We start from the raw sequence: 26047 nt of genomic DNA, 5'->3' as shown, positions 1-26047 counted from the left end.
AAGAAGACAGAGGAGTGCAAAACCTTTTAAAACAAGTAGCAGCCAACCTAAAAAGGGGCAGGGGGAAATAACGTGAAAAATGAGGTTCAGCTAGAAAGTAATGAGTGAGTTTTGTTTAGATATCTAAAGGTAAGAGTTTACGCTGTTCCTCAGGAAAATGAGGCTGGAGAAGTAGTAATGGGGGACCAAAAGTGTTAGAGGAATTGGATAAGTACTTTGCATCTGTTTTCACAGTAGAAAACATTAGCAAAATACCAGAGGTGAGTATATCACCAAGGAGAAGTTGCTGGAGAAGCTGAAAGGTCTGAAGGTAGATAAATTAACTGGACCACATGCATTACACACTAGTTCTGAAGATGATGGGGGCATTAGTATTTCTAATCAGGCTTTATGGTAATGACAAATCTTATCTTTATATACACAGATACAAAACAAAAAAATCAGATTGTTATAAACATCAATATTAGATTGTTCTTTTGACAGTTTAATTTCAATGGTAAATTATCTGAAGTCTACAAATTAGTTTTCCATTTGATCTTATCCCTCAAAGCTGATTCAACAAGATCATCTTGCTTGTGAAAAGTGGTTGATTTTAATGCAAGTTTAGACACAAATACAAATCACTGAACACAAGGGCATAAGCTTTTTAAGAGAATTAAATTTCAAAAGCAGTGTGCCAGACTGGTGTCTCACCTTCAGTTATCTTTGGGTAGGATTAGCAGAGAGTTTGTATTTAAAAAAAAAATTGTCTATTCTATTACAACCATTTTAATAAAAAATAACCCATATAAGTCTGTTAAAATAAAATTTCTCAGACTTGTGAATGCTATAAGGATTAAGATGAGAAATATAAACATGAAAATCAACAGCAAAAGTGTTTTGAAAGGACATCCATTATCTACAAATGAGTTAATTTCTCATGGCTGATGATCGCAAATTTTGAATAGCACTATAAAAATAGAAAGTAATATCATGTCAACCAAGCTGAAATAAATTGGAATGAAACAAGGATAGTACTGTTTAAGTGAGAGCTTCCAAACGTAGGGATCATAAACTCATCAGGCCACAAGCTGAAATTTAGGGTTTGCAAGCTCAGACAGCCATATTTAAACCCCTTTCCCTTAGTGAGCTGCGAGGAGAGAAGGTGACCTAAGGTTGCAAAAAAATGCCATTATACAAACATCTTTCACAGTCTACAGTTACAAGTGTGTTCAGAGAAGTTAAAATATCAAGTTACAAACCTGTTGCAAAAGTGCCATTTTATTTGTTTTTTTTTTACAGAACTTCAAGTATTAAGTCAAAGTTTACGAAATGATACAGAAAAAGGTTTTAAAAAGTTTCTAAAAAGTAGACTACATACATACAGCTATTAGTATATATATCTTAAAATCAATTCAAAGTCTGTTGGGAAGTTTAACAGCAGCATTTTCACAGGGTTCAATGTCCATCATCTCTTCAGTGGTCAGGTCTGAGTTTGGCTCTGTGGACTGCGCATCACCAGCTGCTAAACCACAACACAACATTACAGGGTTTGCCTCACTGCTGACCAGTTCAGAGCCAGATTTGTTTGGCATTTCCTCACTCTTTACCAATCCAGCACATAAATCTGCAGCTTGCTCCTTATTCTCTGGGGGAGGGGGGAAGGTTGTTGGAGTCAGATTTGAGGGAATGAGGAACAGGTGAAAGTGAAAAAAATAAGCATCTCATTAATAAACAATCAAAATTCTGGAAATTAGATATTCTTCAACAACAACCTGAAAATGTAATGCTCAAATGAATCAGCCAAGGGTTCAACAGTATAGTTGTAATTAATGATCTAATAACTTTACAACATGAGTTCATATTCCACTGTGCAACATTCCAGTTCAATTCATTATAGATTTTTAAATTTACTTAGTAACAATAGTGAACCACATTTGTGATTGAAATTGTCCTTGAGGGAGCAAATCTACCATTTTTACCCAGGTAAGTGTTACGACACCCAAACCACAAAAACATGTTTGACCTTTTAATCTCCCCCTGCAAGTGTACCCAAGGCAGAGTCATCATTGCAGGTGGCACCTATGTTTCATGAAACAAAACTGATATTTGAAACCCAGTACCAAAGACCAGCTTTGATATAATTGGGAAAGCAGTTGTGTTTAAAATAGTCAAAACCTAGTGGGTGGCACAGTAGTTAGCACTGCTGCCTCACAGTGCCAGAGACCGGGGTTCAATTTCAGCCTCAGGCGACTGACTGTGTGGAGTTTGCACGTTCTCCCAGTGTCTGCGTGGGTTTCCTCCCATAATCAAAAGATGTGCAGGTTAGGTGAATTGGCCATGCTAAATTGCCTGTAGTGTTAGGTAAGGGGTAAATGTAGGGGTATGGGTGGGTTGCGCTTCGGCTGGTCGGTGTGGACTTGTTGGGCCGAAGGGCCTGTTTCCACACTAAGTAATGTAATCTAAACATGACTTGGTAACAAGTTAAAAGTAGGTGATCGTTAAAGAGAGATGATAAAATAGAAAAAAGTAGATGAACCAACTACAGATACAAAACTGAGACAACCTTGCCATTAAGACTGTCTGTAAATAATAGTAAAGATATGGGTATATGATAAAGGGCACAAGGATGCATCACATAATGCATACAGGTTTGTCTGCAACTAAAATCCTCAGTCCTCTTAAAATATTTCTCCATATTGATCACTGCAGCAATTTGAAAGAGAGGATATTTTACACAAAAAAAAAACAAAGTCAACTCTGTACCTTCTTTGTTTGGAGCAGGATTATTCGTGTGTACCTCAACAATTACACAGTCTGCATCATCATCCTCTTCTGTATCTGCCTGAAAACCATCTGTCTCCATTACTTCAGCCTGGAAAACAAATGCACCACAAGGTTAATCCATTCTTTCAATATTATCTCCAGTGTTATCTGAAGATTGGCAAAAGAGATGCATCACAGAAACCAGATATAAGCTGTTGTGTATAAAATAAGCTTCAAAGTACACTTTAATAAAAATCATAGCAAGGAGTGAAGTTAAACTGAAACATCTTATCTCGCTAACTCTGGTGGGAAAAAACAGCTGATCATTTTAATTACACTTAATATTTTACTGAAAATGCAATCTAGAGACAGATTGTTAACATTAAGTGTTCCACACGTCTTTCTTTTGCTGCAAGTATTTCCTTCCTGCAACACTGAACTGAGCTGCAATTTTCCGTCTTCGTGGGCCAGGTACTGGCAGGTGGGACTAGAGTGGGTTGGGATATCTGGTTGGCATGGACGGGTTGGACCAAAGGGTCTGTTTCCGTGCTACACATCACTATGACTCTATGTCAAGATATTTCATGTTTTCACTGCAGACTTCTTGGTCGTAAGATTCAGATCCCACCAAAACATAAATCGGATTCATGACAAGTTTGGACAATCTTAATCTCTGCCAATTAACAGTAATATTAACATAAGAGTAGTCTGTCTTAATCTCAGAAAAGGAAAAAAGGATGACGAGTATAGGTACCTAGCTAATACTGCAGGGATGTCTGCTGTGTTGAGCAACAATCCTTCCCACAGTAACACACTATCACTTTTAGGAGTTCCTGTTGATTGCAATGGGTTACAAATCCTTGATGAGGTTCTACAATGAAGCAGGGTCTTGGGATGTCCAAAAGCTTTTAAAATATACTAGTTAGAAGTTTTGAATCATCAACTGAACAAAATTCCAATGTTTCCTCCAGTGCACCAGCTCCATAATTTCCTGCTTTAATTCATACACTACATTGGTAAAAGGAGAAACCCATTTAGAGGCAATCACTTCCTTGTATCTATTTCACCTTTAAACATGGGCAACTTCAGAAAAACATAGTGCCAGCATTCAATCATAAGCCAATCCTAAGTTCTACGAAGGCCAGTTAGCTCAGTTGGCTTAATGGTTGATTTGCAAGGCATACTAATGCCAACAGTGTGGATTCAATTCCTGTACTGGCTGAGGTCACCATGAAAGGTCCAATCTTCTTAACCTCACCTCTTGCCTAAAACATAGAGACCTTCAGTTTAAACTCACCAACAGTTGTCTAATGAGAGCAGGTCAGTGGTCCTCTGAGACTCTGCTGACTTTATTTTGTAATAAGTTTCGACCACTTCTGTTCACCTAGAAATTGCTGCTCAATTCTCTAGTTGTCACAACTTGTCTCCAGTTTTCTTTTGGTAAGGAATCCAAGTTCCTATGAACATGCATGTATTTTTTACTTCACTCCAGTAACCTGTATGATTGCCACCTTAGAAATTGCATAATAGACACATTTCTCAAGTATGAGCGAGGTTGTTTAAGACTCAAGATTTGACCACTCCTGTATGCCTTGCTGAATTTCTCCCATCACCCCAATGGCATGCCCTGTGAACACCCTCCCCATCAGACATTGCTCACCTCACCACCCATTACTCTGCCCAACACCAGATGTGACTTCATCTTCCCATTAATAGCAAGTGCTTGTTACCACAGCCTACTACCTCATTCTCCAGAAACCACAAAAATACTTGCCTTAATCAATTCTAACTTTGTCCGCTGTTCATTGCTATTAATGGCCACTTTTTGACTTTAATATAAAATGCTTACAGATTTCCTCAGGAAAATACCACCTTTTCATTATTCTTCATTATGTAGTGGAAGTGAGGAGAAAAGAGGTTTCTTAAATTAGAAAGAATACAAGGGGTCAACATTTAAGAAAACCAAAATGTAATTCATTTATAGGACAAGATCTTACCTGACCGTCAGCATCTACAAACTTGTGCATAAATTGTTTGATGGACATACTTCCAGCAGTTTTCCTCTTGCTTGAACCAGTTACACATTGCCCTGTATTCCTTCCCAAACAAGGAACACTCTGTCCACTTGCTGCTGGAATGGTACTTTCCTCCTTGACTGCAGATTGGACTTGTGTGAGATATTGCCACTGTCCTGGAACAGGAAGATTCTCCATCCTAAATTTTTTCAACACCTCTTCATGTACATACCAACACTTCAGCCTGAAAGCTGTTCTTTTTTCATATACTCCATTTTCTGAAATAAGCCGCTGCAATTTTGCCTTGGATGGAATGGTCAAGTCATCATCCACTGTAGGAGTCTGAGGTCTAGAGGCATCAGATCCTAGGGGACTCGAGGAATCAGAAGCAGCAATTGCAAGCATGTGTGCAGAAGGTTTCTGTTTGTACCATTCCTGAAATTCTTTGATTATGGCCTTTCTGCCATTCACATTTCCATGAAGAAGTGGAAGCAGGCTTATTAATACTAAAAAGGAAAAAAAAACACATTTAGTTACAGAGGGGTGAATTTCTATGCACCCAATGAACTCCTACTGCCAATTGCAAGGTAAGACACAAAGGCCCACATGGTCAAAATGTGTTCAAGGTCAATGCTGCAATAATACAATTAAGTAATTTCTCATTCAGTAAAAGTTTGGCTTTGTTTATTTTACCTAAGTTTGAAATGTCAGGCAGCATCTGTAAATGAGAAACTTCGATGACAAATAATCTCAATCTGAAATGTTGACCCTTTCTCTCTATAAATGTTGCCTGACCTGCTTATAAGACATTGGGCTGAATGGCCTGATTTCTGCTCCACTGAGTCTGCTCTGCCATTCAAATCATGGCTGATAAGTTTCTTTACCCCATTCCCCCACTACCCTTGATCCTCATGACAATCAAGAACCTATCTGTCTACGTCTTAAGAATATTCAATGACCTGGCCTCCACAGTCATCTGTGGCAGTGAGTTCCATACATTCACCACTCTCTGGCTGAACAAGTTTCTCCTTATCTCCATTCGAAAAGGTTTTTCCTTTAAGGTCGTCCACTCAGGTCCTCGTCTCTCCTACCAATGGAAACACCTTTCCAACATCCACTCTGTGCAGGCCATTCAGTATTCTGAAAGTTTCAATGAGAGTCTCCCCTACTCCCCAATCCTTCTAAACTCCATAGAGTATAAACCGAGAGTCCTCAAACATTCCTCATAGGTTAAGCTTTTCATTTCTAGGACCATTCTCATGAACCTCCTCTGAACCCAGTACAGGGTCAGTACATCATTCCTGAGATATGGAGCCCAAAACTGCGCACAATACTCCAAATGTGGTCTGACCAATATTTCAGATTTTTTTTCCTATTTCAGATTTACAACAACTGCAACATTTGGCATTTTTTGTAACCCAAAATGAGATTCATCCTCAATAAAATCCAAAAATAAAAAAGGATGCTGTTTTTATTCCAGATCTCCAGCATCTAAACTGCTGGAGAAACTCAGCAGGTCTAGCAGCATTTGTGGAGAGAACAACAGTGACCCTTTGTCAAAACTGAAAGTAGCTGAGAAAATGTGCTATTTAAGCTGATAATAGGATGGTAGTAGAGGGAGAAGAATAGAATCATACAATCCCTAGAGTGCAGAAAAAAAGCCATTTGGCCCATCAAGTCTGTACTGACCCTCCAAAGAGCATCCTACCCCAACCCATCCTATCCCCACGGGCCATTCCACCTAACCAATACATCTTTAGACTACTGAAAACTGCAACACCCAGCAGAAACCCAACAGAGAAAGTACACTCAATCTCCACATAATCATCCAAGGTTGGAATCGAACACAGGTCTCTAGCACTGTGATGCAGAAGTGGTCACCACTGAGCCACCATGTGGTCCAAAGAGAAGGGAGAAGTAAGGATGAATAGATGGCAACTGACCGCAATGGGATTGCTGATAAGCCAGGATAGAGATAAATGCTGAATCCTTGTTACAGGAAGTGGGAGTAGTTAAGAATAGGCTAGCTGTCTTAGGAGCAACTCATACAGAACAAGATCAGGAAGTGCGAGGGTAAATAACAAACCTGGAGGAATCTGCAATTTTGGTCAAGTCAGAAAACTGCAGATTCAAAACACCACTTCAGCTAATTAAGCAAACAAAAAAATTATGTTGATACTTATCAGAGGAAATAGTGCATGTTGAGAGATATATTTGTTTGGCTGAATATAAAAATATGCTATTTGAGGAGCAGGGCATCCCATGCCTTCCCAGAGACTCATCCTTCAGAAATACTATTGCAATCAGATTATGTAGTGATGTATCTTTCATTAGTCTTGAGACCATGCCTTGCTGGTTCATACAACAGTCAAATGCTAAAAAGAGTTTTTATTACGAAGCACTTTGGGATGGGACCCGGAGACAATAATGAGGTCCACTCACTGCAGTTCTGAAAAAGTTTTGCCTCTCTCCAAAAGCATGAAAAGCCTTTAGAATCCTTGCTTAAGCAGCTATTTGTCATTGGGAAGCCCAAGAGGTATAAAGTGGAGGGCATTGGAATAAACTCTGAATCTTGACAGTAAATGGACAATACCCAACAGCATTCAGTTATTTTCCCCACTCTATCACCAAAGTAGCTATCAGGAAAATAAACACTGTTTTGCAATTTCCTAGCATTTTGATCAGTTAAATTAGCAAACACTGGGGAACAGAATAGCAAAGTTTTGATTGGAAATGTCTCAGTCCCACTGAGTCTTGAATCCATTAAGTACACCCAATAACAAATGTGCCTCAGACAGTCATTTTGGGTCAACCCTGCATAGTACTTTCCAGTTATGTCAACTAGACAACCAGAGGTCCTAGCTTTCCTCAGATTTGTTAACCTGTACTTTAGATTTAGTGCAAGCCACTGTGATAATCGATTTTTTTTGTCAGCTCTTTATGTCCTCTTCACAAGTCACTTTCCTATCTATGTATCATCAGGAAATTTAGCTACCATACTTTTAGTGCCTTAATCCAAATCATTTATATAAATTGCGAAGAGTTGAGTCCCTAGCACTAGCCCTTTTGGCACATGACTCACAGACATGCTGACAGCATGAAAAAGACCCATTTATTCTACAAGAGAAAACAAAGAACTGGAGATGCTGTAGATCTGAAACAAAAACTGAAGTTGGTGGAGATACTCAGCAAGCTTAGCAGCATCTGTGGAGAGAAAGCAGAGTTAACATTGAGTCCAGTAAACCTTTTTCAAAACTGATAGGAACTAGGAAAATTTATATCCTATTTAACTTCTCCTCTTCCCTGGCAACCAATAATGTCTTTGTCTGTCAAACTCTTTTCTCTCGCCCTGGGCTTCATCTCCACCTACAGTAAATTATTTGTATTCACAAAATCATGTGCCTCTCCGCATCAAAAATGAAGTCACAATAAAAATTAACAACCCAAGGCAAAAAAAATTACGTTTTTTTCATGATCTTAATTTTTAATGAACTCTACACTCAGCAAATTCTACAATTCACAGGGGTTCTCAGGAATGGAGCCCTTGCAGATACTGAGGAATGATAATCTACTCACTTCTTTCTGGACAAGTAAATTCTGGTTGGTACAGGCATTGCATCCATTACTGCTGATTTCAATTAAGTATTCAGGTTTGTTGAATGGATGCATTTCCAAGGCAACACCACTATCGAGTTAATTTGCCAAACAACTGGCATTCTATTTTCATGCAGTATAAATGTTGGCGTTCCCCCCGAATTAGTATTTTTGTTGCAAATTTTTCCATAAGCGAAAATTAAAAGGTCCAACAGGTGTCTTTTTTCAGTCATAATCAATTCTGGACCACCAAACAGCTACAGAACTTATTATTCATATAGCCTCCAATTGCCAAATCACACCATGCTTGGAGTCTAATAAACATCTGGATAAGGTTTGATCGGCCATAAAAAGACCATGCTTGTGTAAAACCATTGCACTGTTCAGACAATCTTAAGTCAAAGCACAAATAGGCATTTTCTCCCTCAAATCACAGGCATTTCAGTTAATCTTTTACCAGCAACTTTAGCAAAAAGTTTTTTTAACTTGCATGCAGCAAAGTTTGAATTGTCACAGGTACAACTGCAAATTAAAAATAGTTTTCCAAATCTTTTGCCTTTCAAATTCTAGGTGTGAGACTTAAAATGCTTATGAAACGTCCTTACTTTGTTCTTCTTTTAATTTTCCATTATGTATTTCTTGTATTTGCTCATCCTCCATTTGATTTTCAAACAGACAGACTGAAAATTGCTGAAGTATCTTCATGGCTGAGCTTTGCAATACATTATTGTCGCTCTCCCAAAAACATCCGATCAGGGTAGGCTGCAGGACCTGAAATTTCTTTCCTTTCATCAACTCATCCCATTCCTTCGCCTTCATCCTCTGACGAATTTTCTGCTTTTCAGGATTTTCACCTTCCTGAACAAAGCAAACATTGAACTCAATAATCATTTCCTGGAGTTGGAATTTACTGCAATTTATCATCTAGTACATATACTGCACTGGTTATTCTGCCCTGATTTCAAATGGGGCATAAAGAGAACAAACAGAAACATAAATGAGAGATTTGGCTACTCAAGCTTGATCAACTGTCAACAGAATACTGTCTTACGCTTGCTTTCCCAAGATTCTCCAAAACCCCCCTGTGGATCAAAAATACACCCAACAACACAAGTATTTTATGACTGGTCTCATGAGAAGGCATTTCCACAGACTAAGAACCGTTGTAAGAGATGCCTCTACACCTTAAGCAGTCAATCCTTTCATTCTATATTTCTCAACCGGGAAAAACATCCTCGAAACATCTAGCCCGACAAATCTTTAGGCCTAAACTTTTCTCAGAAGCCCAAATGTTCCAGGGAACATTTCCCTCTTTTTAAGAGAACAAAATGGTACAGGGTAGTCTAGGTACCATCAATGCCATCTACATTTGTAGTGTATGACTTAGCCATTTTTATACTTCACCTCCCCCTGCAATAAAAGGACTTCCAGGCAATCCACTCTCACATCATTTAAATGACTGGCTAATGCAAACCCATGCATTAGGCGGCTATTTGGCCACAAGAACACTACAACCATATTCACATACGCTTGTTATCCATTTCCAATGATCAAAATGCACCCATTCTGGAACTCATTCATATGATTGTCCAACTTGGTCCAGAAAAGCAGCAGACCATGAATTGAACCAAGTTAATAATCTGCATTGTATAGTACAACATTATAGTTCCTTTGTTCATGAAAAAATTAGACGATCCTAAAGGTTTTGTTATTAGGGCTTAACGTTGTTCAACTACAAGTTTCAATGCATCTAATGCAAACCTTTACCTCATCAGTTGCACCTTCTCCTTCAGACAGATATCCATGAGGAACGAAAAATCCGTCATCATCATCTTCATCATCTGCTTCATCATCATCATCCTAAACAAGGTGTAAGAAATGCAACAATAAAGTTCTGGATTACTAGTATATTTCAGGGTCCTAGCTAAGAAATTACATCTCCATACATTAAGTTTTTCTTTTGCATGCAAAACTCAAATGAAATTTTGAATCTATTATATTTATCACACAATGTTGCATAAAAACATGAAGTTGTGTATTTCATGACGTGTGCAAAATAAAAGGTGAAAATGCACAAGCCAGTCAGCACTGAAATAAGGATGGGTTAAGAGGAAATTCGTGGGCCACTGCACATTTTAAAAGGTTTTCCAGCTATTTTGCAGTGATGGCTATAGTGGATTTCTGCTTCAAACTTTCATTACTACAATTCATTCTATTTAATTACAGTAGGGTTTTCATGGATATCCAGGGCTTATCATCCTCTCTAGTGCAAGTGAAACTTTCTATAACTTAACAGAGATCCTTAATGAATGACTATGCATAAATCTTATAAACTGTGATTCATGAACATTGATCAAATTGTGGAGATTCCATTTACCCTGATATAGAACAGAAACAGGACAGCATATTCTTCCTAACATCTTGCCCACAAAAAAAGGGGACAGAACAAAATGGAGTGTATACATCAGGTTTCACACAATCATACCAAAATATTTCACAGGCAAAAATTAAGAGACAGTCATTGGGTTAGTAAAGATCATATCTTCCAGTTAGTCACATACCAACTGACAAAAAAATGAAATGAACATATTTCACATCCTACATTTAGAAATGTAGAACTAGCAAAAAAAATGGAGAGGATGTGAAACAGTATTTGGCATCTATTTAAAAAAAATCTTTAGACTGGCCAGATGAATTTCAGTAATCTCTCCAGTCCTGCACATTTCTGCATATTACTAACACCAGATGGAAAAGCACAAGTTATTCCATTAAATTAAAATACAAACGTTTATCATACATAAGAATTATTTAGTGAGACATCCACTAAACAGTGAAATGTTTCATGTTAAATCAGAGTAAAAGGTTTATACTAACTCCTTCACTGTGGGAGAGAGATTCACCAGGTTCTTCTTCCTCCCATTCATCATCACTATCCACTTCATAATCCAACAACTGCTATAGGGATAAATTTAAACATAATCATTAGATCACATGCAAACTCAATTTAAATTATTAGTGAATAGTTACACAAGTAGAGATACAAATGTGTTCTTTGCATTATCATATAATGTCATGGAACATAACACTGTTTTCACCATTTTCTGTAAAGCCAAGGTAAATTATATACCTCGCAATTCTTTTTGAATCCAAGCACTATCCATTTTACATTTAAAAAAAAGTTATCAAAGATGACAGCTTTCTGAGTGTGACAATAATTTCCTCCCGCACACCTCACAAAATTTCCTACAATTTTGTCACTAAACTAAGATGGTGAATCTTGATGCTCAGTCTACTTCTCCACTCTAAATGAAAACAAGCAAACATTAGGAAACAGTTTATTAAGAGCCCACAGATCACTTCTGATTACTTCATAAATCTCAAGGAACCACAACTGATTAAAGATCACATCAATCGAGACTCTTCAATATCATAATTCTTCAGCCTGTGACAATAAGGTACACTCAGAAATAGTCGAGTTCCAAATATCTTAATTGTCAGGTTAAAAAAAGGGATAAAAACGCTGGCTTACTTATTCATCATGCAGAACAGCATGACAGTTTGTGATTAAAACTTGAAGTCACTTTTCCAGGAAGTAAAGCTTTATTTATTGATTTTAAAAAAAAAAATCAATCATGCACTTAGGATAGTTGAATTCACTATCGTTATAACTTTTTACTGATTCAGAGGATAACTGTCCATTTAGTGGACCATTTCTAACTGGACTCAGGTGGTACATATAATGTAAAAAGTTGGCAAATTAGAGAATTCCCAGATTTATGTTCTTCAGTCCCCAATCAACACTGCACCACGTTCCTTACCTCATCTTTAGCCAAAGGATTCCGAGGGTTCACTTTCATACTCTTCTTCTGCCACGTTCCCCAGTAGGCAGGACGGTGATTTTCACAAAACTGCAATAGCTTCATCCTGCAAAGTTTTCTCCGCTCAATGATTCCACTACTTAGATTAGTGTCTATCATAATCACATCATCGCTAGGAAAAAGTAAAATTAATGTTAACTTTCAAGTAAATCTAGTTTACCAGAAAGGCTGTGCAGTTATAATTCGTCTAGTTACTCACTGCTGCCAAGAACATAATGCATACACAAATACATAAAGAGAGTTGACAGAATGATCATTTTTCTTACTGAATGATTGAGCATGATCAAAGGACAAAAATGATTTACTCGACTCCCAAGATGACATTTTGGCAAAAATAAACGTGGACTGATACATGGTGAAGGTCTTACGAGGCAATGGTAGCATCCCTATCCATGAGCCAAGACCTGGTTTTGGCCCACATGCCAGGACTCATTGGTCAAGACAGATAAGTTTGAAATAGATTGACCCAATAGATTGCCCATCATCTTGTAAATTCTTCCAGTACACCTAATAGCAGGAAATAAGAGCGAGATAGTGTTGGAGCAAATTACTGCAGATGCAGGAATCTACTGAAAACAGCAAATGCTGGAGATCACAGCAGGTCAGCCAGCATCCATGTAGAGACAGTAAGCTAAAATTGAGTCTCAATGACTATTTATCAGAGGTTGGAGTCATCTAGACTCAAAACGTTAGCTTGCTCTCTCTCCATGAATGCTGCATGATCCGCTGTGGTCTCCAGCATTTGTTGTTTTCAGAGCATGGTAGTGTCCTGGTCAGCTATGTGGCAGAAGACAATGGCAATAAGCGTGGGCCAATCAAACATAATTCCATGCCCCAACCCTCAAACACAAAGAGAGGGGAAAAACAGAGACAACAAAAGGCTGCTGATTAGAGAGTGTTTTCAGAGTGCAGGTTCAGGAGGTACTGCAGACCAAGACCATTATTAAAAAAATGCTTACTGAAGTGAAGTAGCCATAGAAAGCACTGAAGATGGTTTCTCTTTTAAAGTAATTGCCCCCATCCTCCTTACCAATTCATTAAAAAATCAACTGAAATTCTGAGAAATATGGAACTTCATCTTTACCTGCATAAATTTGTGTCTGTGATGCTTATTTTAGGACTTGTAGGTCCTGATGTTCTTGGTTTCTGGTTGTGCAATTCTTTAATGTAATTAGAGTTATAACTCTGACGTTCCAGCAATTCATCTAACTGCTCAAGATCTTCTTGATCTAAGTATATCCGGCTTGTTGGAGCAAGGACCATGTGTTCTTTTATTTCAAAAGGGGCAAACTTCCCACAGGATCCAGCTAGAGTCTAAGAAATGGATCAACTTATGATTAGATAGTCTGTAAGCATTTTACATAAGCCCTGGTAATTCTACAGCTGTTATTTTAGGTGCCACGTTCAACAATTATAACACACTTTCAAAATAACACCAAGGGGAATGCAGTAGCTCAAAAATTTAAAATGACAGTAAATGTCTACATTAAGTGGAAAGGGAAAGAAATGAAAGGTGCAAACAAAAAGGAAACTAATAGTTTTTATTATTAATGAGGAACTGAATGGCTCCCTTCTACACCAAAACAATTCTGTGATCAGAGTGAACCCACTCAAAACAAAATGGAAAGAAACAAAATGTGCGGAGGGTGGAGTCCTTGGGGCAGCACAGTTGCAGTGATTAGTACTTCTGTCTCTCAGCATCAGGGACCAAGGTTCCATTCCAACCTCAGGAAACTGTCTGTGTGAAGTTTGCACATTGGCCCAGTGCCTGATTTGATTAGATTAGATTAGATTAGATTACTTATAGTGTGGAAACAGGCCCTTCGGCCCAACAAGTCCACACCGACCCGCCGAAGCACAACCGACCCATACCCCTACATTTACCCCTTTAACCTAACACTACGGGCAATTTAGTATGGCCAATTCACCTGACCCGCACATCTTTGGACTGTGGGAGGAAACCGGAGCACCCGGAGGAAACCCACGCAGACACGGGGAGAATGTGCAAACTCCACACAGTCAGTCGCCTGAGTCGGGAATTGAACCCGGGTCTCTGGCGCTGTGAGGCAGCAGTGCTAACCACTGTGCCTGCTTGGGTTTCCTCTGGATACTCCAGTTTCCTTCCACACAAGAGGAAAAAGTGCAGGTTAGGTGGATTAGTCATCAGAAATGCAGGGTGACAGAGGTAGGATAAGGGGACTGATGTAAGTAGGATGTTCTTTGGAGGTTGGATGGACTCGATGAGCCGAATGGCCTTCTACGTTGTAGGGATTTTGTGAACACTACTTCCATGACATTTTCAGAAAGACTCAGTGAATACTAAGAAATATATAGGTAGACACATTCTTGCTTTAACACTTTTCAGTACGTGGTTTAACATGTTGGAAATGCAGATAAGGTTACAAATCAGATCTGCTGTGACCTCAGAATAACGGAGCATTCAGCTCTTCAAGGTGGGCTGAATGTTAAACTCCTGCCATTCAAGACAGGAATTTTTATCCTCCTCCCAACTGTAGGTCTTCCATATCTAAAACCGCACTGGGACTGGCGATAATTAGAGACTAGATTTTGGCTGAACACGAGCAATATGGTTAGCACCTCACTGTGATGCTTAGATGGGAGATACTTCAACTGCTGCAGTTACCATTTTTCTTTAACAGTAGAGAATCCATTCTACAGCCTGCAGGCCACATAAAGCATTCAAAGTCAGGGATCAGCTGTAGTTGGAGTTGCTGCCTCCAAAGCAGCACAAAAGGCACAAACTGAGAAATGGTGCCAAGCTCAGAGATGGAGTTGTCTCAGCCCTGGAAAATGTGGGGCCACTGAAGGTGAGCCTAGGGATTAATTAAAGGCCATCATTAATAGTGCATCTGTTGAATGATCTTCGAACCACTTATTCTGCTTTATCAATTTCTCAGAATTTCTTCAGCCAGAGTGTGGCTAATCTGCAAAGCTCACTGCTGCAGCAGGCTGCACAGGACAAGTCACTAAATGCATTTACAGAGATAGATAGGTTCTTGATTGGTAAGAGGATCAAGGTTAATGGGAGAAGTCAGGAGAATGAGTTGAGAAACATATCAGCTAAGATTGAATGGCATAGCAGACTCAATTGGTTCAATAGCCCAATTCTGCTGCTATATCTTGTGATCTAACAACCTCAGATGAATCACTAACTCAAAGCATAATACTTTTTATCAGGCAGATTTTTTTCTACTATTTTTAAACCTGCTGAAAAAAAATGCATTGTTACAACCTATAAGCCCTGTAGCAATCAAACGGTTTTAAAAAGGTGGTCACGTACACAAGTCAAAAACAAGTAACAATATGGTGAATGTAAATAAAACTGACTTCAAATTGATGGACATTAAAACTAATCTTCAGTGTTTACAAAACCATTCCATGAATTTTCCAAAATATATTGCTGTGGCCGGTCAGTGCAAAAAGGTTGAACATGATTTTTTATAAAATGTCACAACTTTTGTATCTTTGAAGAAGGATATGAATTTACTACAGCACCTGCTTTCCATACTTGATAAGTTCCGCTGGTATAGCATCAGCACCTGAGTGCTGCCTATTGTAAGTGATTCAATAGCTTTGTTGAGTCTAATATCCAGCTTAAAAATCATACATGAAAATGTATCTTGTCAGAAGCAGTTCTCAATTTGAATTAAAGTAAGTCATACAGGGGACAATTGAGATACGATAACATAGGAAAACTTGGGTTTGCAAGGAGCATTCTGTCCAAAATGCCCACTTAGTTGGGACAGGAGAATAAACACAGGACAAACAAAGAAATAAATTGAAACCCATTTTGAATGTTTTATTTACAGGATTGTCTCAGGTTTGACCAATGGTGTGGTACAACAAGAGAAAGATTTGAAAAAGTTATTAAAGGAAGTACCATACAAAACATCAGGAGTTAATCTGGTTTGTACAGGCAAATCCATTACCTGAGCCAAACTGCACAAGTATTAGTCCATGAAAAGAATCCTTACCTTAGGGGCTTGAGGAGCCTTTGGTTTTTGGAAGAATCTGGTTATTTCTGAAATCTCTTTAACTTTCTCTGCCTTTAAACGCTGTAATCATATTTAAGACGGTACACCTCAATAATAGACAATATAACTACAGGCAATAGAGACAACATTAAAGTGCACAGTACAAGGTACCACCAGAAAATTGATTTTTTGACTTATGAATAGGAATAGATTTCAATGAATTACTTACGGTGGACACTTGAATAGTTAATTGTTGATGCATATGCACAAGCAAGCAAAAGGGGTTATCTATTCTCTCCAAAGAAATCCTGAGATAACTTGGCAGAGGATGCCACTGAATATGGTCCAGCCAGATACGACTGCTATGCTAAAGGGTCTCACTGCACATGTGTAAAATGTGTACTTTGCCAGTACTGCAGTGAAGTCATGCCATCCAGATGCAAAAAACCATTATGGTTATTTTATTGTTGCCATTTTTTTTTAAATTGGCAAGGCATATCAAAAAACGGTGCGTGTGCAACAAGAATCTTTTAGCATCTTCAGAAGGCACAGCCACGATGAAAAGGCAAACCAGTTGTATCGCAGGCACAGTCAGCAATGTACTCCTTTGAATAGAGGAAAAGGAATGGATCTGTTCTCGGGAACTACTAGGGCTGAGAGTCTGTATAAACTTCTGACAAAGATGGAGATGAGGGAACAATCGGGGTTTAAAAAAAGACAACTGCAGAGACGTCAACAAGTCAGGGATTGCAAAGCCAAGAGACTATCTGTATTTACTTTTTCTTCTTCTTTCAACCGTTTCTCCTCTTCTTTCTTCTTCTTCTCTTCTAATTTTGCCCTATTACAAAAAATACAAGAAAATTATAGAGGTTTACTGCCCCTTTTTTATTTAAGTTTACAAATTAAAAAAGGCAAACAATGCTCAGGTAATACTTACAGAACAAAGGAACATATGCTGCACAAAATAGATAGAGGGTAAAAAAAGCAAGATACTGCAGATGCTAGATATATCAAATGCAAACAATACTCAGATGTCACAGCACTTGTTTCAATCCATTTTTAATCAGCACTTACTACTGCTATAAATAGTTGTTTAATTCAGTTGGTTCAGCTGATGGCACACATTTCTGGAGTCAGAAGGTTATGGGTTGAGGCCTCATTATGAACAAGCAAATAATCTGTGACACCTCAATACAGCACTGAGAACTCCCATCTACCTAATCGAGGGACTTAAAATTGATCCAACAGCACTTGGTGCAGAATCCTGCTTGCTATCTTGTTAATATTCATCCTAGATATGTACATTACAGTAAATATTTATTGTGTGTGAAATCAGAATATTAGTCAACCCAACTATGAAGTTAAATGAACAGTCTGATAAGTCTGTACAAGTTACTTGCCTACAGAATCTCACTTTATTTTAGTTTGATTCTAGAATTTGGAGTACTTTAACATGAAACTTTACAAATTCACCCGATGTCAACAATTTTGTAGATGAATCAAGTCCCTACTGAAATAAAGCAAATTCTATAATTATCCATTTCTGCCCAGCAAGCATTTATATTGCAAGTAACTCACTCCAATGCATCTTGTTTCTCTTTTCGTTTTTCTTCCTTTAATCTTAGCCTTTCTGCTTTTTCTTTTTCTTCTTTCTCCTTTTTCTCTTTCCTTTCCTTATCTTTTTGTTCTTTTTCCTCGTCCTTTTTCCTCTTAGCTTCCTCCTTTGCACGTTCTTTGGCAAGTCTGGCCTCCTCTCTTGCACGCTCCCGCTCTTCCTTTTCTATTTTTAGTTTTAGTCTTTTCTCTTCACGTTCCTATAATACAATGAAATCATAAAACATCAACATGAACCAAACATAGTCATAATTAATAACAGAACATTCAAAGTATAGGCTGTAGATCCAATCTTCTTCAATCAAAGTTCAATTTGAACATTGGAATAAAAATTTAATATGAACATCAAAACAAAGGAAAACTACAGACACCATACCTTAATAGAGTTTGGTACCACATAGTTCAATCGCTGCTCATAGAAAAACATCCTGGAAACATACTCCAGTTCTTAGAACACAATAGCAGACACCCAAATCACACAAAGAAAGAAAGGAGCATCCCACTCTTCCTCCAAATTTATCCCTTCAATCTCAGATAGGGTGAAGCTTTGCCTTAACATGGTTGGGCTGTTCAGTTTCACCTTAAACGTCTCCATCATATTTGCTTCAGCCACTTCCTGTGTTGAAGGATTTTACATTCTAAGTATTTGAGCGAAGAAGTTCTTCTAAATTTCCTATTGGATTTCTTAGTGACTATCTTAGATTAGATTAGATTACTTACAGTGTGGAAACAGGCCCTTCGGCCCAACAAGTCCACACCGACCCGCCGAAGCGCAACCCATCCATACCCCTACATTTACCTCTTTACCTAATACTACGGGCAATTTAGCATGGCCAATTCACCTGACTTGCACATCTTTGGACTGTGGGAGGAAACCGGAGCCCCCGGAGGAAACCCACGCAGACACTGGGAGAACGTGCAAACTCCACACAGTCAGTTGCCTGAGGTGGGAATTGAACCCGGGTCTCTGGCGCTGTGAGGCAGCAGTGCTAACCACTGTGCCACCCATATTTATAGCTTTAAAATATTTAAAGCTTATGGCTCTTCTCTCCTCATAAATGAGAAGATTTTTATCTTACAGACCTTGATTAGGTCACCTCATTAGTACAGATTTTTTTATATGGAGTTATTATTAAATTGCAGAACATTAGAATTATGGCTTTAATGGGGTTATTGCCATTTCCAAATTTTGAAAACTGTGCAATGACTTGGCAGGAGTTAAGGACTGGATACCGACGTCCAACATTAAAATTTGGAAGCAACTGGAAGCATGGTGGCGCAAATGTTCCTATTTAAGATGCCAAACTGTAAACGGATGCCAAATATTAGAATTCAGGAAAATCAGGAAGAAGTCATTCTCGTCACCACTGTCATATGATTCGTCATCTCTGATCAAATTTAGGCTCAAATGCTGGCAGTAAATTAATAAAACAATCTGAATACCTGCTGCTGCTTGAGTCTCTTGCCCTGCAACTTTGGTGTTTGTGTAACCTGTAATTAGAATGGGTCATTTTAGAGTACAGAAACAAAATATCTGTATGCATAATCAAATAGTAGAGGTTAACTGGCACAATTCCAACAATAAAGCAACTAATTTGCAAACTACTCACTGCTTATATTCTACATTTTAAAAACAATGCTGCACAACAACATTTTGAAATAAACTAGGCAACATAGCATCTTACAGCCAATAAAAGCACTTTTGAAATATAATCAGGTAGTTGTAATTAAAAAAAACACGGCACCAAGTCAAACACAAAACTCCTGAAATGACAGAACAATGACCAGATATTCTAAATGATGTTGAGTGTTAAACATGGAATAGGATTCAAACCTGTAACCTACTGAGTTGCAAGGAGAGTGCTACCATAACCAAGTCACCTTAAAAGGTTAATTTAATTTGAAATGTTTTATAGGAATATCACAATAGGGTATAAAAATTATACTGTCTAATACATGGTAGACAGGAAACAACTGATTTAAATCAGTTTGACAAATCCCAATTCTATCTTTAAATAGCAAGTAATTTGCATTTACAAAAACAATGCCTTCTGGGTATAAATTATAAAATTGTCACTGATAGAATTGGGCTTCAAATGTGAATCTCATTTTTCAAAGTCAGATTCAAGACTAGAATATGCTCTAAACTGATTGCCCGCTGTTTCAAGATTGTACTGAAAGGTGTGCTCTCCCAAAGTCAACCATCTAAAAACCAGACTTTAAAAAATAAATTGATCTTTTTCATCTTAGGTTGTGCTGATGGATGCAACTGGGAGAGACTTCTCTCACACTGGAGTTAATACCAGTTCAGACATGACTATTAACTTATATAGTCTGCAGTTGCATCACCAGGGTTTTTCCTCTCTCCCCTACTCAGTGGGTTAGACCATTCCTATCTAAACTATGTTTGAATAATTTTCTTTGAAAACCAGCAAATTTGAAAATCCATCCTGGCCTAACTTCAGAAGTTGCTGGATCTGGCAGTATATCCGCAACGTATTTTGTTTTAAGTGAAAGATAATAAATTTTTACTCCATTTCACACCCATTGTGTATTTTTAGGTTTTCGTACAATGTCAGTGGAAAAAGTCACAGAAAAGTTATTCCAATTTAGAGACCTAAAGGAATTGGGTCAATTACGACTGATCATCTGCAGCATGAGACCCAAAAAAAAAGCCATGAATATGTCAGAGCTAATTATTGATTTACTTCATTTCATTATGCAGGAAAAAAAACTGAGGTTTCAATCCATAAAGCCAACACTCAATTGCTTATACTCATCACTGCTAGATTTTCATGGTAGTGCTTGTTATAGGAATCATCCAGCACAGCAACAGATCCTTCGGTCCAACTAGGTAAAAACAATAACTGCAGATGCTGGAAACCAGATTCTGGATTAGTGGTGCTGGAAGAGCACAGCAGTTCAGGCAGCATCCAAGGAGCTTTGAAATCGACGCTTCGGGCAAAAGCCCTCCATCCTTCGGTCCAACTAGTCCACGCTGACCATAATCCCAAACTAAATTCGTCCCATCTGCCAGCACTTGGTCCATATCCCTCTCATTTATTTAAATGTCGTTCAAATGTTGTAATTGTACTTGGAGATAAAATGGAGGTATTCAAGATGATAAAAGGTGTGGATAAAATAGACGTGGAGTGGATGCTTCCTCTTGTAGGGCATTCTAGTAAGAGGTAAAAATCTACGGATAAGGGTAGCAAATTTAAAACACAATTGAAGAAACCTACATCTCCCAAAAGGTTGTGAATCTGTATGCTAGGACAGTGAGTAAATGCCGGAGGAATCACAACAGAAACGCTTCACAGGAGGCTCCCAAGCATTGAGGATGTCACTTAGACAGGGGACGAAACGTTTGCAACAAAAATTTCCAGCTCGGCGAACAGAATCACAACAACGAGCACCTGAGCTACAAATCTTCACCCAAACTTTGAACAGTGAGTAAATTTACAAAGGATTAGACAGATCTTTAATTGGTAAGGAGTTGAAGGGATATGGAGAGAAGGCAGGAAAGTGAAGGGGGCGGTGGTTAGGAGCACATTAGCCACGATTGAATGGCAGAGGAGGCTCAATGGGCCAAATGGCCTAATTCGGCTTCGATATCTTACAAACTTGTATGCCCCTAATCTTGAAATGCCCTACCCAAGGGAAAAATTACTGCCATTCACCTTACCTCTATCCCTCACGATTTTGTAAACCTCTATAAAAGGTCACCCCTCAACCTCCTACGATCCAGTGAAAAAAGTCCCAGTCTATCCAGCCTCACCTTACAACTCAAATCCTCCATTCCCATTAACATTCTGGTAATTCTCTTCTGAACCCTCTCCAGCTTAATAATAGATATACATCAACTCAGCTTTAGACCAAGAAACCTGAGGTCAGATGCACTGGCTTTTTGTTACGAAAACAGTTTTGCAAGCACTGTACTTTTGGTTAAATTACTTCATGTTCTTCCTCGATGTTTACTGAGAAATTCAATGTCGTGTGAAAATAAAGCATAGATTTGAAACAAGCCAACTTACAAATGCAGCTGCCTTTGTTAGGTTAAATGTTGCATCACTTTTATAATAATTGGGTAATCATTGGCATTGGAACTAACAAAGTATTTTAAAATTATATAAGTGTGAACAAATATGAAAGTTTTTTGAGAAAGCGACCAAGCATGTAGATGAGGGTAGGGCAGTTGACGTGGTATATTTGGACTTCAATAAAGCCTTTGACAAGGTTCCACATGGTAAGCTGATGGAGAAAATGCAGAGGCATGGAATTGAGAGAGATTTAGCAGTTTGGATTAGAAACTGGCTTTCTGGAAGGCAGCGAGTGGTGGTTGATGGAAAATATTCAGTCTGGAGTCCAGTTACTAATGGTGTTCCACAAGGATCTGTTTTGGAACCACTGCTGTTTGTCATTTTTATGTATGACTTAGACGCAGGCATAGGTGGATGAATTAGTAAATTTGCAGACGACACTAAAGTCGGTGGAGTAGTGGACAGTTTGGAAGAATGTTACACGTTGCAGGGGGATTTGAATAAACTGCAGAATTGGGCTGAGAAATGGCAAATGGAGTTCAATGCAGCTAAATGTGAGGTGATGCACTTTGGTAAGAATAACAGGATGGCAGAGTACTTGGTCAATGGAAAGATTTTTGGTAGTGTGGATGTGCAGAAGGATCTTGGAGTCCATGTGCATAGATCCCTGAAAATTGCCACCCAGATGGATAGTGCTGTTAAGAAGGCATTCGGTGTGTTAGGTTTCATTGGTAGATGGATTGAGTTCAGGAACCACAATATCATGCTGCAACACTGGTGCGGCCACACTTGGAATATTGTGTACAGTTCTGGTCGCGCCATTACAAAAAGGATGTGGAAGCATTGGGAAAGGTGCAGCGGAGATTTACCAGGATGTTGCCTGGTCTGGAGGGAAGGTATTATGAAGAAAGGTTGCGAGACTTGGGTCTTTTCTCATTGGAAAGACGACGACTAAGGGGGGGGGATTTGATAGAGACATACAAGATAGGGTAGACAGAGAAAGACTTTTTCCTAGGATGATGACGTTAGCTTGTACGATAGGGCATAACTACAAATTGAGGGGTGATAGATTTCAGACTGATGTCAGAGACAAGTTCTTTACACAGCGAGTGGTAAGGGCGTGGAATGCCCTACCTGCTGAGGTAGTCAACTCAGTCACATTAGGGAGATTTAAACAATCCTTAGATAAGCTCATGGATGATTTTGGGATAATGTAGGAGGACGAGCTGAGAAATGTCCATAGGTCGGCGCAACATCGAGGGCCGAAGGGCCTGTACCGTGCTGTATTGTTCTATGTTCTAAAGCAAAGAGAGTCAAATGTAATTAACTCCTTTCATATAAAGCTCAGCAATAGTATTATTAATTTCCTAAGGTGGTTCAGCTGATACAGCATGGCAATGACCAGGATATATTAACCATCATGACCAGGATTGCTGCTTTGAAGACCAAGTCACACGCAAAAAAGGCTATACATATCTCGGGTATAGTGTCACACCAATAGACTGGCCACAAGTGGCACTTCACTTGGGAAAATGAAACAGGAAAAGCTCATGCAACAATATGCCCAAAATCCAAGATTGATTAATGATAGAAGTACTACCACATGATGCACTCAATTTCTTGCCTTTGCTCTATTTATAAAAAAGTAATCTTTTTAAAAAGTCAATTTTCACAGAGAATAATTTCTCTTTAGAGTTTTTAGCTTTAATGAATATTTTCCTTTGAATCCCAAAGTGTCATTTTATTTCTCAAAGTTTTCAGAAACTGAAAAATAACTTGTTTTTTCAATTTATGTTTACAAATGCATGACATAACAGGCTTTGACAGAAGGCAGTACTGTTCATGATTTTAGCACCTACTGCACAAAATTTTACTTTAAATATAGAAAGCTGGAAACAGTAAAGATAGAGCAGGTCATAGATTACAGGTTAGCTGAGGGAGGCTACAGGCTTAGTAAAACTGCAGCAGTGAATTCTCACCTTTGCAATTCAATCACATAAAATAAGGAATATGCAATCTAAACATTTCAGAATTGGTTGCTTCAACTTCATAATAAATGCAACTTTTTGAAATGAATCTGCTGTCCCAGAGACAGAAGTAAGGTGAATTTAATAGGTGATTATGACGTAACCTAGGGAATGTGCATGGCTTCACTCGATCTTGCTTGACAAAGCAAGTTCAACATCAAGGCTCTATTCTTAGTTACAAGTGGATCCTATTTTCAGTTAATACTCATTTGTCAAGATGTCTGGTTCTAGCATTTTTGGTCTCAGTTTCCTTTAATACTTTCCAGTTTAACTGTTGTTTCTTTGGGTCAGTTCCTCTTCATTTTTCTTTGAGGAGCTATTCTCAAATTTGGAAATTTGTGTGCCATTTCTTTTAAATATTCACACTGCAGACACAGCTTGCCAGGGTACCTATGCCTTTGGCCCACATAAGCAGCGTCATACAGTAACAGAGAGCAGAAATGGACCCTTCAGTATAACTCGTCTGAGTCAACTAGACATCCCAATCTGACCTAGTCCCATTTGGAGCCTTTGGCCCATTTTCTTCTATACACTTCCTATTCATATACCCTTTTAAAATATTATAATTGTACCAGTCTCCACTATTTCCTCTGGAAGATCATTACATACACACACCATCCTCTGCATGAAAAAGCTATCCCTCAGGTCCTTTTTAAAATCTTTCCCTCCTCACCTTAAATCTATGCCTTCATGTGATGGAGTTGAAAGTGTGAAAATCAGAAATGCGATACGGTAATGCCCAACAGTTAATTTGCTCTCAAGCAAGTGGAAAGAAAAAGTCTCACATGCCAGTTCTCATAGCAGAAGAACACAAGGTTAACCTAAGACACAATCAGACTGCAAATGGATCCTACATTTACACAGCAGGACTGGGAGAAGAATAAAAGAAAAAGAAACACACAGTCAGGTGGGGACGTCACACAGATTCCTTCTGTGCAAAATGTGGAAGCATTATTTCGCTCCCCTACAGACCATGGGACCTTCTTTTGCCAGGGTGAAGAGATTCACTTATGTAGGTATGCCCTGGGGAATTGGTATGTGTATTGCTAGAAGCGTTTAGACAAATAGTGACTCAAACAAATAAAAACAAAGGTACATACAAGGACCCTTACACTATTTCCTCCTTGCCCATTCATTTTTAGATTCCCTACAGTGTGGAAACAGGCCCAACAAGTCCACACCGACCCTCGGAAGAGTAACCCACCCAGTCCCATTTCCCTCTGACTAATGTTCCTAACACTATGGGCAATTTATGACCAATCCACCTGACCTGCACATCTTTGGACTGTGGGAGGAAACTGGTGCACTCGGAGAAAACCCACGCAGACACAGGGAGAATGTGCAAACTCCACACAGACATTCACCTTAGGCTGGAATCGAACCCGGGTCACTGGTGCTGTGAGGCTACAGTGCTAACCACTGAGCCATGTGCCACCCATTCAAGGGGGTAACAGAAAGTTTGATACTTTGGCAATATGCAAAAGAGCAATCTCTAATCAATGAGTCATTGATAACAGTGACAAAAAAGTGTAAAAACAAGCATTTCCCAAAGAAAGCGAAATAGAAGGTACTAGTAAAATGAAAGCGAACAATTACAAGATGGTTAATATATCAAAATGTAACTTTTCAGAATCTATGTTGATTTCTCTCACAAGGAACTTTTCTTTCTAGGAGGAAGAGGCAGCAGAGGAGTGAAGAGAGACAGCAAGAGAGATTTAATAAAGATATACATCACTGAACAGCCTGCTTCAGGCAATCTGCACAAGTAACAGTAATGAGCTTAGAGAAACAATAATTTGAAAAGTGGCAATTGAGGACAGTGGTATTTCTATCTTTTAAAAATAGCTGATGCTATGTTTTTTTCCTTTTCCTTCACGATTTGATAATTGCATTCTGATTTTCTGATATATTACAGTGAAGCTAAAACAAGCAGTAAGACCTGCTCTGTGTCCCTCCCAGTGAATGGATTTCATATGTCTAATTATACCAAATTCTCAAGTGGCATCCTACTGCTAACTCTTCTTAGCTGATGTTTCCAAGAAGGAAAGAAGATAAAAAGCACAAAATATATATTACAATTTGTTAATACTGAAGAAGTTACGAAACAGACAGATGTGGAGTCATGTAAAATAGTACATT

The 26047-nt window shown here is 38.6% G+C and overlaps 1 protein-coding gene across 5 annotated transcripts in view; it reads right to left on the bottom strand.

The window, feature by feature from the left end:
- Positions 1-1244: 1244 nt before the first annotated feature.
- Positions 1245-26047, bottom strand: part of chaf1a (chromatin assembly factor 1, subunit A (p150)) — a 47106-nt gene continuing 22303 nt past the window's right edge. For 4 of the 5 annotated variants that reach the window (XM_043720962.1, XM_043720958.1, XM_043720960.1 and 1 more), the window contains exons 4-15: positions 19285-19332; positions 17806-18041; positions 17005-17065; positions 16228-16308; positions 13317-13546; positions 12173-12344; positions 11229-11309; positions 10122-10214; positions 8960-9212; positions 4743-5266; positions 2746-2854; positions 1245-1627 (exon numbers count right to left, since the gene is read on the bottom strand). In XM_043720962.1, the coding sequence (XP_043576897.1) occupies positions 1395-1627; positions 2746-2854; positions 4743-5266; positions 8960-9212; positions 10122-10214; positions 11229-11309; positions 12173-12344; positions 13317-13546; positions 16228-16308; positions 17005-17065; positions 17806-18041; positions 19285-19332 (2121 nt within the window). In that variant the 3' untranslated portion in view covers positions 1245-1394. The remainder of the gene's footprint in view (positions 1628-2745; positions 2855-4742; positions 5267-8959; positions 9213-10121; positions 10215-11228; positions 11310-12172; positions 12345-13316; positions 13547-16227; positions 16309-17004; positions 17066-17805; positions 18042-19284; positions 19333-26047) is intronic. The other variant, XM_043720959.1, reaches the window with a different exon arrangement.

This window comes from Chiloscyllium plagiosum, chromosome 31 (genome assembly GCF_004010195.1).
Source record: "Chiloscyllium plagiosum isolate BGI_BamShark_2017 chromosome 31, ASM401019v2, whole genome shotgun sequence".
Classification (NCBI taxonomy): Eukaryota; Metazoa; Chordata; class Chondrichthyes; order Orectolobiformes; family Hemiscylliidae; genus Chiloscyllium; species Chiloscyllium plagiosum.
Note: the sequence above shows the minus strand (reverse complement) of the source record. Positions and strands in the feature narration are given on the sequence as shown.